Source organism: Bos taurus, chromosome 19, assembly GCF_002263795.3.
Source record: "Bos taurus isolate L1 Dominette 01449 registration number 42190680 breed Hereford chromosome 19, ARS-UCD2.0, whole genome shotgun sequence".
Lineage (NCBI taxonomy): Eukaryota > Metazoa > Chordata > Mammalia > Artiodactyla > Bovidae > Bos > Bos taurus.
In genome coordinates, this window is record NC_037346.1 from 54,639,239 (window position 1) to 54,655,177 (window position 15,939).

At 55.8% G+C, this 15,939-nt stretch overlaps 1 protein-coding gene across 3 annotated transcripts in view; it reads right to left on the reverse strand.

Moving 5' to 3' along the window:
• The window catches only part of SEPTIN9 (septin 9), a 179,486-nt gene that overhangs the window by 142,226 nt on the left and 21,321 nt on the right, over nucleotides 1-15,939 (reverse strand). The window contains exon 1 of one of the 3 annotated variants that reach the window (XM_010816598.2): nucleotides 6,260-7,168. The exons of the other annotated variants lie outside the window; for them this stretch is intronic. Within the exon in view, the coding sequence (XP_010814900.1) occupies nucleotides 6,260-6,284 (25 nt within the window). The 5' untranslated portion in view covers nucleotides 6,285-7,168. Of the gene's footprint in view, nucleotides 1-6,259; nucleotides 7,169-15,939 lie in introns of those variants that run through there. 3 annotated transcript variants of the gene reach the window in all.

A 15,939-nucleotide genomic window follows, 5' to 3' on the forward strand; every position in this document is an offset into this window, starting at 1 on the left:
TCTGACACCTGCTACAACATACAGGAACTTTGAAATTATTAAATGAAATAAGCCAGTCACAAAAAGACAAATACTGAATGATTCCATTTACATAAGGAAAGCAGAAGGGTGTTGGGCAGGGTCAGGGAGGACGGGGGAATGAGGAAGTAGTGTTTAACAGGGCTTCACTTTGAGAAGATAGGGGCTTCTCTGATGGCTCAGTTGGGAAAGAATCCACCTGCAATGCAGGAAACCCCGGTTCAATTCCTGGGTCGGAAGATCCTCTGGAGAAGGGATAGACTACCCACTCCAGTATTCTTGGGCTTCCCTGTGGCTCAGCTGGTAAAGAATCCACCTGCAATGTGGGAGACCTGAGTCGGGAAGATCCCCTGGAGAAGGGAATGGCTACCCACTCCAGTATTTTGGCCTGGAGAATTCCATGGACTGTGTAGTCCGTGAAGTTGCAAACAGTTGGACACGACTCAGCAACTTTCACTTTCACTTCACTTTGAGAAGATGGAAAAAGCTCTGGAGATGGATGGATGATTGCACAACTATGCGAGAGCACATAGTGCCCCTGAATTACACACCTAAAAATCGCTGAAAAGGCACACTTCATACCATACGAAATCTCTTACATGTGGAATCTTTAAAAAGGGTTGTTGTTTAGTCACTAACTCATGTCTGACTCTTTGTGACCCTGTGGACTGTAGCCCGCCAGGCTCCTCTGTCCATGGGATTCCCCAGGCAAGAATACTGGAGTGGGTTGTCATTTCCTCTTCCAGGGCATCTTCCCGACCCAAGGGTCAAACTCAAATCTCCTGCATTGGCAAGCAGATTCTTTGCCGCTGAGCCACCAGGGAAGTCCTAAAAAAGGGTGCAAATGCACTTATGTACAAAACACAAGTAGAGTCACAGGTGTAGAAAACAAACTATGGTTGCTGGGGAATAAAGATGGGGGCGTGTACACTGGGAAACTGGGTTGAGTACACACATATACATGTGACAGATAACTAACAAGGACCGGGAACTTAGCACCCAGACCTCCACCTGATACTCTGTAATGGGATTTCCCTGGTGGTCCAGTGGCTAAGGCTCCATGCTTCCAGTGCAGGGGGCGCAGGTTCAATCTCTGGTCAGGGAGCTAGATCCCACACGATGTAACTAAAAATCCCGAATGTCGCAATGAAGTCGAAAGATCCCACGTGCTGCAACTAAGACTTAGAGCAGCCAAGGTAACTAAAATAAATATTATTTTAAAAATTACTCTGTAATGACCTACTTGGGAAAAGAATCTAAAAAAGAGTAGATTATAACTGATCCACCTTGCTGTACACCAGAAACTAATACAACATTGTAAACCAACTATAATAAATCCTTTTTAAAAAGGTACATTTTATGTTATGTACATTTTACCACAATTTGTTTTAAATGAGTCCAGAGCCCTGGGCACCCGAGGTCCTTACACACAAGGGGTCAGTCCCAATCTCACGATATATGTTATTGAAGGCGGTTCTTTATTGTATAACAATGTGATGGTCATGCCATTCCTTAGTAGGACTTTACATTGAAATAAATCCTCTAATCAGGAAAGGTTTTGGACAGACCTATTTGGGGCACAAATAAAAAAAAATTACAAAGCACCAGGCGAAGGTGACCATATCAGGCAGGCTGACCCAGGTATCCACTCTGTCCTAGGTCCCTTCTGTCCCCAGAGCCTGTCCCAGGCCTCACCCCACTAGCAGGGGACACAAGCAGCTCCCAGCAGGAAGGTGCCTGGAAGCGGGGCAGGCAGGCTTCTGGAATTCTCATGGGACTGGGCTTCCCACACCATACCAGGAGTAGGGGACCCAATGGCAAAGGCTTGCAGCCAGACTCGGGGACTTCAAGGCATCTTAGGATATGGAATTATCCTGTGCATGGAGGACGCATGAGCACTGGAGTGGGTTGAATGGCGGCCTCCTCAAAACTCATGTTCACCTGGAACCTGTGGACATGGTCCTATTTGGAGAAAAGGGTCTTGCTGATGTCATTAGGATAAGGATCTGGAGTTGTGGTCATGCTGGGTTATATGTGTGCTCAGTCCCTCAGTCCTGTCAGACTCTGCGACCCCACGGAGAATAGTCCGCCAGGCTCCTCTGCTCACAGGATTTCCCAGCAAGAACGCTGGAATGGGTTGTCATTTCCTCCTCCAGAAAGGAAATAACCTTTTCCCAGGGATCAACCCTGCATCTCTTGCATCTCCTGCACTGGCAGCCGGATTCTTTACCACTGAGCCATCTGGGAAGTCCCAGTGGATTACTGGAGTGGGCCCTAAATCCAGGAACGAGTGTCCCTATAAGAGAGAAGCAGAGGGAGACCTGAGACACAGAAGAAGGCCCTGTGACAACAGAGGCGAAGACTGGAGTGAGCATCCAGCAGCCAAGGATGCCAAGGTGCACCATCCACCACCAGAGGCCAGGAGACTCATGGAGAGGATGCTGTCGCAGGGCATCCTGAAGGAGCCAACCCTCCAACACATTGACTTCAGACGTCTGGCCTCCAGGGCTGGGAGAGGATCCATTGCTGTCGCTGTAAGCTCCCCAGGCAGTGGTACTTGGTTACATCAGCCCTAGGAACCTAAGTTGTACTGGATACCACTACTGGATACTGGAGTGGGTAGCCTTTCCCTTCTCCTGGGCATCTTCCCAACCCAGGGATTAAACCCAGGTCTCCCGCATTGCAGGCAGATTCTTTACCAGCTGAGCAACCAGTGAAGCCCAAGAATACTGGAGTGGGTAGCTTATCCCTTCTCTAGCAGATCTTTCCGATCTAGGAATTGAACTGGGGTATCCTGTATTGCAGGTGGATTCTTTACCAACTGAGCTATCAGGGAAGCCCTAGGAAACCAAGGCCCAGGTCAATCAGAGCTACAAGAGGAAGAGGACCAGGCAGGCCTCGGGCCAAGCCTCTCATCCTGGAGACAGGAAAATCAAGCTCTGGCAACGCGGGTCCAGGACACTGATGACCGCAGCGAGTCAAGGGTATGAACTGCCCAGGGACCCAGAGACAAGAGGAGCCATCAGAGTGAGGCCCAAAGCATGCTTCCCATGATGGGGGGCTGTCCAGCCCCCAGCCCGCCTCATGGCCATGACACAGGACCCCCTGAGCAAGTCAGAGAACCAGCTCTCTCCTCCCTGGTGAGCCTGGGACAGACATCCAGTGACAACGTGACCTGGCCCTCCCCGCCCCCCAGACCAGCCTCCATGACCAAGCAGAGAAACATCTACATTCTCTGCCGACAGCTCACCACGCGGCCATTCCCAGCCTCCCCGAGGCCCAGCTGAGCTAAGTCACTGCCCCCCCACCCTCACCCCGCCCCAGTGGAAAGTTCCCTTCCTGGAGATTCTCCCTGCTGAAACACAAGCCCTTGGAACGAGATAAAACTGCTTGATTTGTAAAAGCCACAAAGCCAGTCCAGAACAAGGAAAAAAATGCCGACCCTTGGCTGGAAGGAGGCCGGTGTCTCAGCGGCCAGTCACTGCTCGGTGACTCATCCCGGCCTGCTGACAAGCCCTCCGGCATCTTCCCAGGGCACAGCCTCAGCCTCAAGGGAGCTGGAGACGGCGTGGCTGCCCCAGAGAACCCGGACCCCAAACCGGGCAGTCGTTGGTGCTCCCGGGAGATGGAGCAGGGACACCTGAGGTCTCCTGAGATAGCCCCCAACTGCCCCAAGCCCCTTCCCCACCAACCCCTCCTGGACAGCTGCTGGGCAGTGGCCAAGAGCCAGCCAGACCCTCCTTAAATGCCAGCCCAGCGGGTCATGAGCAGGAACAGCTGATTCTGGAAATTGGCGGGTGGGGCGTCTGGCCAGACAGGCCACCATCCACACACGCTGGGCATCGTGACTCCAGCCTCACTCCTACTCGGTGTCCCGCTGGGGAGGGAGGCAGCTACCTCAACTGCCTAATGGGGTCCCAGAGGGGCAGGGACTGTGAGCGGCAGCCCCACAGGAGACGGGGACCCCCAGAATCAGCTCAGAGCCCACTGGTGGCGGGGGGGCAAGGCCTGCTGCTCCATCTCCCCCACTTTACAGATTAGGAAATGGAGCCTAGGGCCACAGATCGACTTGCTCGAGGTCCCAGCAGGAACAGGGTAGAGATAGCTTCCCCAGGGGCCGCTGAAGCTCTGAGTTACAATTAAAGACCAAGGTCAAGGTCCAACCAGGTTTGAGGAACTTGGAGGGACAGCTTGAGGACCTGCATTTTCTGGAACCAGTTTCTAACCCAAGCTTTGAAAGAAATAAGTATCTTTGGATGAAAATGCATTTAAATGAGGATTTCTTAGGAAATCCCAATTTCTCCTCAGGCGTAGCCCGGGGGACCCGCTCCACTTCTCATCACGAGGGCGTGGTGCTCGGCGAGGCTATAAAGGCACAGAGCTGACTGTTTATTCAGTTCCTGAAAAAGTTCCTGGAGTTTGCTCAGCCTGGGAGGTTCTAGGACGTTGCCACCACTTCTGACTCCCCAGAGACCCCTTCCCAGCCCTTGTGCTCTGGCTCTCTGGTCGCCTGTCACCCAGCTGGGCCTTGGCTTGGTCATCCGTGAAAGTGAAGGCTGGGTGGGAGGCCCTTGACCACCAGGCCAGCAGAGTGATCATCTTCCCAAGTCCTGCACCCGGCAGCCCCTGCCGAGGCTGAGAGCAGGGAACCCCGGCTCCCACCCCGTCCACCCTGGCCAGCCCACGTCACTGGTGCGGTTTCACCAGTCGTGCCTTCTGGCGGTCTCCGGGGCCACCCCAGCTCCCGTGGTTGGTCGTGGTGCCCATTGGTGCGGGCCCAGTGGCATGGATACGCACGTACACCCACCGCCCATCAGCAGCTCCCCTGCCTGTGGGTGCCCCATCCGCCCTGACGCCACACTGGGATCTGATCAGCCCCTGGAGCAGCAGGCAAGGGGCCACCTTCAGAGGAGCCACGGAGACATGCCTTCCTCCCCTATGGCTTCTTGGGGAGTCCACCATCCCCACCACAACACACGCAGTGACAAACAACAGAACAGTCTGATGACACCTGTGAAGACACCCAGGGGCCAGCTCAGAGCACCTGAAGCCTGGACGCTGATGCCCAAGACGTCTCAGCCTGCACCATGTACCCCAGCACCTGGCGCGAGGGCTGCGCCGCAAGCAGCAGGCTGGGGAATGAATGGGAACTACTGATGACGTCAGATGCTGACCCAGGACACACGCCTGGGAGAAGGATCTTAGGAGGTCCACCTTGGAAACAGGGGGCTTTTAACCGGGGTGACTTAGGAGGGGCAGCCTCTTTTCTCTCCTCTTGTCGGTTCTTGCCCAGTCCTGATGGGACTGAGCCCACTCGGTGCGGGGCTACCTTAACTCAAAACGTAACTCAAAACGCATGCTGTGTGCAGTGTGGATACCAATCCAGGGACCTGGAAGCCCCCTCCAACCCAAGGACCAGGCGTCTGCCCTCACGCCTTGCCCCGCCGTGACATTCAGATGTTCTAATCAGTGATTCTACCCCAGAATCTGAGCAGAGCCCACAGATCTGGTCTCTCTGTCCTGAAACGTCCCATCCAGACAGGGATGCTCATCGCTACCCTCCTCCCTGTTCTCTGTGCCCAGGTGAGGACAGGACCCGGATGACGCCAACCCCGCAAGTGGGGGTCACCTTGGTCAACTCCCCCAAGCTTCCGGCAGAGCAGGAGGAGTTCTATCCACTGTGTGTGCATACACACACACACACACATCGGCACATCTTGTCTGGGCACTGGGAGCTCCCAGCCCTGTAATCAACTCCCAGGAAGGCACCAAAATGCTATTTCAGGGAGGAGACCAAGGCGGCCTTGAAGACTTTGGCGAGCAGCGGACAAACAAACCACACGGTGGACAGACAAACCAAAGCGGCGCCCCGGTGCCGCCCGACCAGACCCCAGCGCCAGAATCGGGTCCCCCCCACCAGACCGTTTCCTGGACTTCAGCGCCCACTGTCTCAGCATTCACAGCCGCCTTCAGATGCAAAAGTGGCACGCTGGGAAATGAAAGAGAAATAGTGAGGGAAGGGAGAGGCGAGTTTAAATAAAAGCCAGACTTAGCGAAGCTCCGCTTTTGGAACATTATGGAACATTATGTCCCAGGACCTCAGAACAGTAGAGAGGAAAAGAAATATGCCCGGAAAAATGAGCTGAGGTGACCCCTGGGTGCTTATGTCCCAAAGCATAAAGAAAGTTTTGAGTTAAGGGGAAGGGGCAGCACGGGGCAGGGAGGAGGGCCCCTTGCCTACCTGTGATCCGGTCTCTCTCCATCATTACGGATATATTTAGCAGCAGGCGGGAGTCCCAGCGTCCCCCTTTCCAGAGACGTCCTCCCCTTTCTCACCCCGTCGCCCTCCCTCTTTCTGCCTCCTCCTCCTCCTCCTCCTCCAAAAACACTCTTTGTCTGGTCTAATTTCTTCAATCTGTTGCAATCACGAATGCCTCCAAATTACCACATTTCCATGTGCTGATCATATGTTTGTGCTCCAAACTGAAGTAGCATTGTCTCTTGGAACCGGGAGGGGAAAGGGAGCGAAGGAGAGAAATAAAAAGAAGAGGCGGGAGCGCGGGCCGGACGTGGGCCTTGAAAGGCTCCCGCGGTCCCCGGGGTCCTGCGGCCGAGGACCGGCCGGCAGGGGCTTTGTGCGGTGGCTCCCGAGGTGCGGCGGCGAGTGGCTTCCGGCGCCTTCTCTCCACCCCCTCCAGCCCCTCCGCCCGGGGCTTCTCGTCTGGCTGCTCCTTTTTAATATCCACTTGGAGAAGCTTAACTTAGCCTCTTGGAAACCAGCTCACAGAGTCAAATTCCTGGCGACTCGCAGAGTCTTTCATTCCGCCCCCCGGCCTGCGATGCTGTGATTTCCTCTGGTTTGAGCCTTTGCAAAGCCTGGTTCCTGCCTGCCTGCCCGCCTGGGCTCCCCTCCACCTCCGCCGGCCCTGCGCCCCCACCCCGGCCTGGCCGGAAGGAGCGGTGGTCGCGTCCCAGGCCGGCTGCCACGGGGAAGGTTCAGGAACACCTGCCAGGGATGAGCCGGAGAAGTGCCCCCCTGCAGATGCCCGGGTGTCCTGTCAGCTTGCTGGGACAGAGGAGGCGACAGAGGAGCTGGCTGGCCCGCCCCGGCGGAGAGGGGAGCGCGGGAAGGAGACTTCCTGGAAGATTCCTACCCCTTGCTCGTGAGTCAGTGAGTCTCCAGCCGTCCCCTGGGAGGGCGCGCAGTTCCTCACCACAGATTCCCCAGACTCAGCGCCTCTCTGGGAGGAGGGGACAGGGGCCTGGCCTGGCTGGGGGCTCAGCTGTTGCTCGGGTCTAGGGGGCTGCTCACCTGGCAACTCAGGGGCAGTGGGGGGAAGGGCAGCACGTGGTCAGAGTGAGGGCTGGGGGTTGGTGGGGTGGGGGCACTGGGGCTGGTGGCATCTCCTCTGCTCTTTAAGTTTCATTCACTTCAAGGGTTCAAACTAGCAGCCCTCCGCTCAAGGAACACAGAAACAGGCTCTGTTTGCCTGCCTGACCCTGCCTAAAGAAATTGTTGTATCTGTGCCAATGTTGAACACTTGGGCAATTTCACCAAGAACTGCAGATTTTCCTCTTGGAAAAGGGAGGGCATACAGCCACACGGAATGAGCCCTCACGGGGCGGGTTTGAAGAGTGCTTCCCTCTTTAGATGAAACTGCCTTTTTTTGGCTTGCTGTGGTCCCCACAGCAAAATGATGCACTCGGTCTGATTATCTGCCGGCGCCTCCCCAGGTGGTCTCTCAGCTTGAGGTCTCTGCCCCACGGCCACACGGGCAATGTGTCACCGGAAGAGGGCCACACACCATTCTCTGTCGGATGGCTCCCTCTGCCCAGGGCAGGACTCCAAATGCAGTTTCCAAAGTATCGAGGGAAGGAGAAGAGGGCAATAGAAGATGAGACGGTACGATGGCATCACCGACTCAATGGACATGAATTTGAGCAAACTCAGGGAGACAGTGAAGGGCAGAGGAGCCTGGTGTGCTGCAGTCCACGGGGTCACAAAGAGTCTAACAGCAAGAACAACAAAGTGGCAAGGGCATTTTCTTGGGGGTGGGAGTGGGGGCCGACACCTTCTGGGAGACACCGAATCGCAGCTCCCAGCAGAGTCTGGAGGACAGCTCCAAAGCCGGCCACCTGCACAGTGAGGAGAGGTGTTTCGAGCAGCTTTGGGGCACCCTGTAGGCTGAATAATGCTCCCCCCCACAAGATCTCATAACCTAATCCCCTGAACCTGTACATGGGAACTTGTTAGCATAGAGTCATTGCAGGTCCAATTAAGTGAAGGATCTTGAGATGGGGGGAGACATTACTTTGCCAACAAAGGTCCATCTAGTCAAGGCTATGGTTTTTCCAGTGGTCATGTATGGATGTGAGAGTGGTCATGTATGGACTGTGAAGAAAGCTGAGCGCCGAAGAATTGATGCTTTTGAACTGTGGTGTTGGAGAAGACTCTTGAGAGTCCCTTGGACTGCAAGGAGATCCAACCAGTCCATTCTGAAGGAGATCAGCCCTGGGATTTCTTTGGAAGGAATGATGCTAAAGCTGAAACTCTTTGGCCACCTCATGCAAAGAGTTGACTCATTGGAAAAGACTCTGATGCTGGGAGGGATTGGGGGCAGGAGGAGAAGGGAACGACAGAGGATGAGATGGCTGGATGGCATCACCGACTCGATGGACGTGAGTCTGAGTGAACTCCGGGAGTTGGTGATGGACAGGGAGGCCTGGCGTGCTGCGATTCATGGGGTTGCAAAGAGTCAGACGCAACTGAGTGACTGAACTGAACTAAACTTGAGATGGGAGACTATTCTGAATCACTGGTGGGGAGGGAGGGGTGTCCTAAATGCCATCATGTGTATTCAAGAAGGGGACAGAGGGAGATCTCACACACACACAGAAGGGGATGCTCAAACAGAGCAATCAGAGATGCAGAGATGGTGGCCTTGAAAACCAGAGGGATGCAGCCACAAGCCAAGAAAGGCCGGCAGCCCCAGAAGCTGGAAGAGACAAAAACAGCTTCTCCCCTGGAGTCTTTGGAGGGACCTGGGCCTTGCTGAGACCTGGGTTTCAGGCTTCCGGCTTCCAGAACTGGGAGAGAAGACATTTCTACTGGTTTTAGCCCCCCAAGTTACTGGTAATTTGTTATTTACAGCAGCCACAGGAGATTCAAACAAGTACCACAGACGGACAAAAGAGCCATGGCTCCCTGGGCAATGCTCTCTGGTGAATGTATTTCATTCTAACGCATTACAATAAACCAACCACCGACAACCGAGCTAGAACAATGGGAATCATGCAGGGTTTTTAGATGCGCTTACTTCACCTCTTTTCCGATTCTGAAAAAAACTGTTTTTGTTTTTTTCTGATTATACATGTACTATATGCTCATTACACTTAGGAACTACAGAAAACGGATTTAAAAAGAAACCCCTTTAAGACAGGGGGCTGTGTGACTCCAATCCCCACTGCAGCAATCAGGGCCAGGAAGCCCCACGAGGCGGCAGACCAGTCCATTGGGTCTCCTCTGTCCTTCACTATCTCCCCGAGTTTGCCAGCTGGCGGGGGTGGTGGGCAGATGGCTGGGCCAGGACGAGGAGTGCAGTCATGGCCTCGGGTAACCTGGCCACTTCCTGCAGGCGTCAGTTGCACACGCCGTAGATTTTGCTGCTGCGGTCGGTGCAGCTGCTGAGCGCAGCTTTGACCCTCGCTTCCCGCCCCACTCCCAGCCCCGGCATAGTGTGGCTCAACGTCCAGTCCCCAGTCATGCCTAAAACTCCAAGCATGCTGGCCCAAGCAGGGGATAATTTGAAACCGAAAACCTGGCCGCACCGATTGGCTCCGACAGGGCTGTGTTAGTTACGAGCCGTGCAGAGGCCGGGCGCAGAGGCAGCGTGAGGCCAGGCAGGGGAGAAGGGGCAGCCGACCCCCACTGTTTACTGAGTCCTGGCCTCGTTCCCAGCATCGGCCACTCGGGGCGACTGGCCAGGTCAGGGCTCCCCAAATGACTCCTCCCTCCAGCAGAACACGGAGGGAGCTCTGTGGTTCTGAAAAACTTTGTCCTGGTCTTAGATTCACCAAGCACATGAGTGCAGTAAACCAGTGAGCAGTCCCAGTGAGGGGGTCAGCATTTGAAACCAGCACTTCTCCAAATCAATTGATGCCTGCTGTCCCGGGGAGGGAGGGCGCCCTCCCCAACCCCAGGCCACAACTTTGGGGACCTCCCCTATGCCAGTCAACGAGTCCCTGTTCCCAGCCACCTGTGCCTGCCCGGATGGGGTTGCCCAGCAGCCCCTTCCAGACAGTTCTAAAGGCAGTATCTCTACCCTTGACCTCCACAGACCTGCCCCTGTGACCTGCATACTCCCTGCCACCTTCTTTTTGATGTCACCATCATTAGAGAGGGGCCCAGGGCAGGTAAAGAGGAAGAGTGAGGCCTGTTTTATCTGTGAAGACAGCACTAAGTCCCCTTCCACGAAGCCCCCGCACCCAGCTGGAGGGGACACAGGAGTAAGAGGCGATCCCAATGAGCCCTGAACTCCCAACACAGTCCAGGAGGCCTGGGCTGACCCAGCCGTGAAAAGGGGGCAGGCGCTCCAGGTAACTCTGACACGGGCAGCAGGGGCCTCAGGAAGGGGGTCCACAAGACGGGCACATTCTTGTTCCTGGGGCCCATTCTGGGGAGGGGCCTGTGAGGAGGTGGGAGGAGAGGATTCTAGCTGAAAGGACACTCTCTGAGGCTCTGGGCTCAGATTTCCTGCCACCTCTCACCTCTCCCACCCCTCAAGCAGGTACCTTCTTCGAGAATCCTCCATAATTGCCTCCTACCTATGGGAGACGCAGGGCTTCCCTGCTGCCTCAGTGGCAAAGAAACGGCCTGCCAGTGCAGGAGACGCGGGTTCGATCCCTGGGTCGGGAAGTGCCCTAGAGAAGGAAATGGCAACCCACTCTAGTATTCTTGCCTGGGAGATCCCAGGGACAGAGAATCCTGGTGGGCTGCAATCCATGGGGTCGCAAAAGGGTTGGACACGACTAAGCGACTAAACACCAACAAAGTGGGGGATACCAACCGCTCACTTTAAAAACAGACTTTTCCCTTCATTTCCTGCTCATCCTCCGACTCAACCACTGAAGTGCGCTTTCCTTAGTTAAAAATAAAGAAGCTCCATCCCTCCGACCCCCTCCCACTGACCGTCCTGCAGTCATGGCTACTGTACCTGCCAGCAGAGCGGGCAGCCGGCCGAGACCCTCCAGGGCCGGCCCCAGTCTGGCCGCCTGCAGCCTCCCAGAGCAAGACGATGAATTCTGGGCCTGGGGCCGGCCGCATTCCTCTCCGGAATCTTCTCTCCACTTTTTATGGTGCCTCAAGTTTCGGCCGTTCCTAAATAAATACGATCCAGCTACTCTCTGCCCTGGGGACTGCTGCAGGGTTTACTGGTGCAAACAGCCTGGGCTGGCCTGTTGCTTTGGGAGTTCTTCCAGGTCAGCGTGGAAGGAAATCTAGACAAGGGAGAGAGACGGCCCAGACGGGGCCAAATTCCACCACTAACAGCCCTCGCGCTCAGCCATCCATCCCATCCTGCTGGAGCCGGGAGCTGGCGCTGTATTCCTGAAGGCCCCCAGCTCCCTGTGCAGAGCAAGGGGGAATCCAAGAGCGTGGGGACTAGAGTCCTCAGGAGAGTCTGTCCCAAGGCCCCTACGTCTGCAGAACACACCAAAACTCCCCCAAAGGCCTGGTGTCTTTCACTTCCCGCTGGAAATCCCAACATTCTGCCTGCTCATGGCACCCAATAAAGGCTCCCAGGAGGAACAAGGGATTTGAGGATCGGGTGTGTAGATTAATCCAGACCAGCCCTACCCCAGAGAACTTTCTGTGCTGATGTAGATGCCATGGTCTCTGTCGTGTTCAATATGGCAGCCACGTGTGGCTGACGAGGGCCTACAGTGTGGCCCATGCTACTGAGGAACTGAGTTTTTAATTTGTGTTAAATGCTTTAAATGAAAATAGCTACTGTGCCTACAGGCTGCCCTGTCGGGCAGGGTCTGCCTCTCCTCCGTCGCCTCTCTGGAGACCTGGCATTTTCCATAAGCCTCTCCCCCATAAGCAAACAAAGAGAAAAGCTACTTCTCAGCCAAGGTAAAAGAAGCCTGATGTTTCTATTTTAAATATGTTTTTTTGGCCAATCACACTCCCCCACCCCCCACCCAGCTTCTCCTATCAAGTTCAATTCGGCAACATTTACTGCCTGCCTGCCAAGTGCTGTAAGAGCACCCAGCCCTATGGGATGGGAGGACAGAGCAATGCCCACTGCCCACCTGCTAACAGGATGGACAGGCTGGGTCAAATGACCAAATCACCCTAGAAAGAGATAGCTTCCAGAGCTGTGACCCCTCGGGGTAGGGAGGGGAGAGGCTGGACAGGGGGGAGACCAGCAGGACTGGGGGCATTAGGCTGGGTTTACCAGGCGGTGCTAGTGGTAAAGAACCTCCCTGCCAACGCTGGAGATGTGAGAGACGCGGGTTTGATCCCTTGGTCGGAAAGATCCCCTGCAGGAGGGCATGGCAACCCACTCCAGGGTTCATGCCTGAAGAATCCCGTGGACAGAGGAACCTGGCGGGCTACAGTCCATGGGGTCGCAAAGAATCAGATACGACTGAAGCGACTTAGCACACACGCACCTTTACTCTGTGGGGACAAGGGAAACTAAGGTTCTCTCAGTCAGAGGACCAGGCCCAGATCTGTTTTAAGGAATCCCGTGCGTGGAGCCCATTGCGCAAGCCCAGGCACACAGGTGGAACTTAGTAAAGCCCCCCGGATGCGGACCAGACAGGGAGGAGAGAAAGGGTGGGGAGAAAGGGTGGGGATAAGGGGAGACATGGAGGCCTAACTGAGACACGGAGGTCAAGGACGACACTGAGACGTTTGCTCGTGTGCCCAGGTGGATGGCGAGGCTGAGACATGAGAAATGAAGGAGAGGGTGTCAGCAAAGGGGGCGGGGGACAGCAGCTGGGGATCCCTGTGGGGGCCCAGGTGTCAGGTGAAAAGTGGCCAAGACTCTGGCCAGGTCTCTTCCTGGACCAGCCCCCCCGCCGCCGCCTGCAAAGGACACGCCCCCCTCCCTTGGTGACAGGGAGGGGGGCCTTCTGTACTGCCCTGGAGAAAGGGTGGGCAATGAGCCACACGCCCCCATACTGTCCACGGTGGGGGTGGAGTGGGGGCGATAGCAGGCAGGCAGTGCAGCTGAGTGACAGGGGCGGGGCCCTTCCCCGCAGGAAGGGGTGTGTGAGCCGGGGTGGGGAGGGGGCCGCAGGGACACCAGCCGGGAGCTCACGCTGGGCACCCCCTATAAGGACAGAGACACAGCCCAGACAGTGGCATTTTAGAGAGTGCCTTGCGTGGGTGGGTGGAGACCACTCTCGATCTCGGAGGGAAGGGGCGCTAGCTTCCTGCAGCCGCTTTAACGAATCACCACATACCGGGTGGCTTAAAAATAGCAGAAATTAATTCTCTCACAGTTCTAGAGACAGAAGGCCAAACAAGGTGTCAGCAGGGCCGTGATCCCTCCAGGGGCTCTGGGAAAAAATTCTTCCCTTGTCCATCTTCCCGTGGCCCCAGACATCCCATGGCGTGTGACCGCAAAGCTCCCATCTCTGCCTCTGTCTTCACGTGGCCTCCTTCCTGTGCGTCCGTGTCTCTCTTCTTATAAGGAGCCCAGTCATTGGATTTAGGGCCACCCTACTCCTCTATGACCCCATCTCTAGGCCCTGAACCTCCAAAAGCCCTATGTCCAAATAAAGTCGCTTTCTGAGGTTCTAAGTGAATATGAATCGGGGGTGGTTGGCACTGTTGAACCCACGACAGAAGGGACGAGGGCGGGTCAGGGGACGAGGCCACCACCCCCAGCAGCACTTGAAGGAGGAAAAGCAGGACCCAGCCACACACCAGATGTCAGGGCAGAAGGAGAAGGCCCCAGGGATCCCAGCCAGGGGACAGACCAGCATGGGTCGGGCAATGGAGGTGAGGAAACAGACAGAGGGGAAATGCCATGGGTACCGTGGGAATCGGGGCAAAGTTCGGCAGGTCTGGGAGGCAGCCGCTCAGGGTGGCTACTCAGGGCACAGAAAGGGAGAGCAGAGTGGAAGCCACTTGCAAGGGCCCAGGGCAAGCATCCCCAGAGCCCAGGCGACTTGCCCAGGGGAACACACACATGCGTGGGACCCAGGAGAATGTGTCCAGCGGTGTCTGCAACAGAAGAAACCTTCCATGGACCCCTAGTATCTGGCCAAGGGGTAGAAAACTCGCCCTCCCCACACGGGGGCACTACCCACCCGCGGTCAAATAAACAAACTTAAGAGATACACTGGTAGCTCAGCTGGTAAAGAACCCACCTGTAATGCAGGAGACCCCGGTTTGATTCCTAGGTCGGGAAGATCCCCTGGAGAAGGGATAGGCCACCCACTCCAGTATTCTTGGGCTTCCATGGTGGCTCAAACAGTAAAGAATCTGCCCGCAATGCGGGAGACCTGGGTCCGATCCCTGGGTTGGGAAGATTCCCTGAAGGAGGACATGGCAGCCGACTCCAGTATTCTTGCCTGGAGAATCGCCATGGACAGAGGAGCCTGGCGGGCTATAGTCCGTGGGGTCGCAAAGAGTCGGACACGACTGAGCGACTACGCACAGCACAGCACAAGAGCTACACAGAGCTCTGTGGGTAAGTGGGCAAACCTCAAGGTCGTCCCATCTCGTGAAAAAGCAAAAGGCAGCAGCCAGCGCCCCTCGCACCCGTGATTCGACACTGCCAGTGTCAGGAGCAGACGGAGCGTCGGCTGCAGACGCAGCACACGGTACAGACACACCCGGCAGCAAGCCATTCTGAATTCAGGTGGGTGCTCACCTCAGTGGGGACGAGGGTCACCCGAGCGCTGGGGCTGCACCTGTAACACCTTATTTCTTAAGCGGGATGCTGGGTGTACAGGTGTCATTATATTCTTCACATTTTAAAAGCCATATTTATCACGTATTTATTTATTTGGCTGTACCAGGTCTGTGTCTCTGGCACATACTATGGCATGTGGGGTCTAGTTCCCTGACCAGGGACCGAACCCAGGCCCCCCGCGTTGGGAGTATGGAGTCTTAAACACTGGACCATGAGGGAAGTCCCCTTCACATTTTTTAATATGTCCAACTATTCTTTTTTTTTTTTACAAAAAGGACATAAAGTGAGTGAGCTGACCATACAGTTACCCGTGGGTAGTCTAAGCTGATGGGCTATGTGGCTCATGCCAGAAACAGCCATCCCTACTCGTCTCGTGAAAACCTGAAATAAAGGGGCATCACAAAGAAGGCCCTTGGCCTTCTGGGGAGGAGATGGGTGTGGGGTCCAGATACAGGGGATCAGGCAGAGGAAGAGACAGAGGAGAGGAGGGGGTGGCAAGCTCCAAATGGGGGTTCTTGTGAGGTCAGCTGGACTGGGGCGTTGAGAGGCTGGGGGTCCGGGAGAGAACCCCGCCTGGACCCAGGTCTTAGCTGCAGGGAGGCTGGGACTGGAGCCAAGAGCCGGGAAGATGAGGGAAGGGTGTCTGGGCCGGAGCCCACAGAGGCCCCCAGAGACAGGATTCCGTGTGTCAGCAGGCGGCTCCGTGTGAAACCCAGATCACGGCTTGCAGCTTCGGGCTTGGGCAAATTATGCCTTAGGCTTCCAAGTGGAGCTGCGGTCATGGCTGCCAAGTGCTGATGGCACAGAACTGGCCTCCTTGGGCACAGGGAAGTAAGAGCCAGGAGCAGACTGTGTCCACGCAGCCCAGGGAGCTAGCCTGCGGAGACCTCACTCCTGGAGCGCATGGGCCTCCCCCAGCACTGAGACGAAGGGAGATGGAGAGGCAGACGGCGGCAGAGGCGAAGAGCTCCAAGAAAGGCTCCCAGGA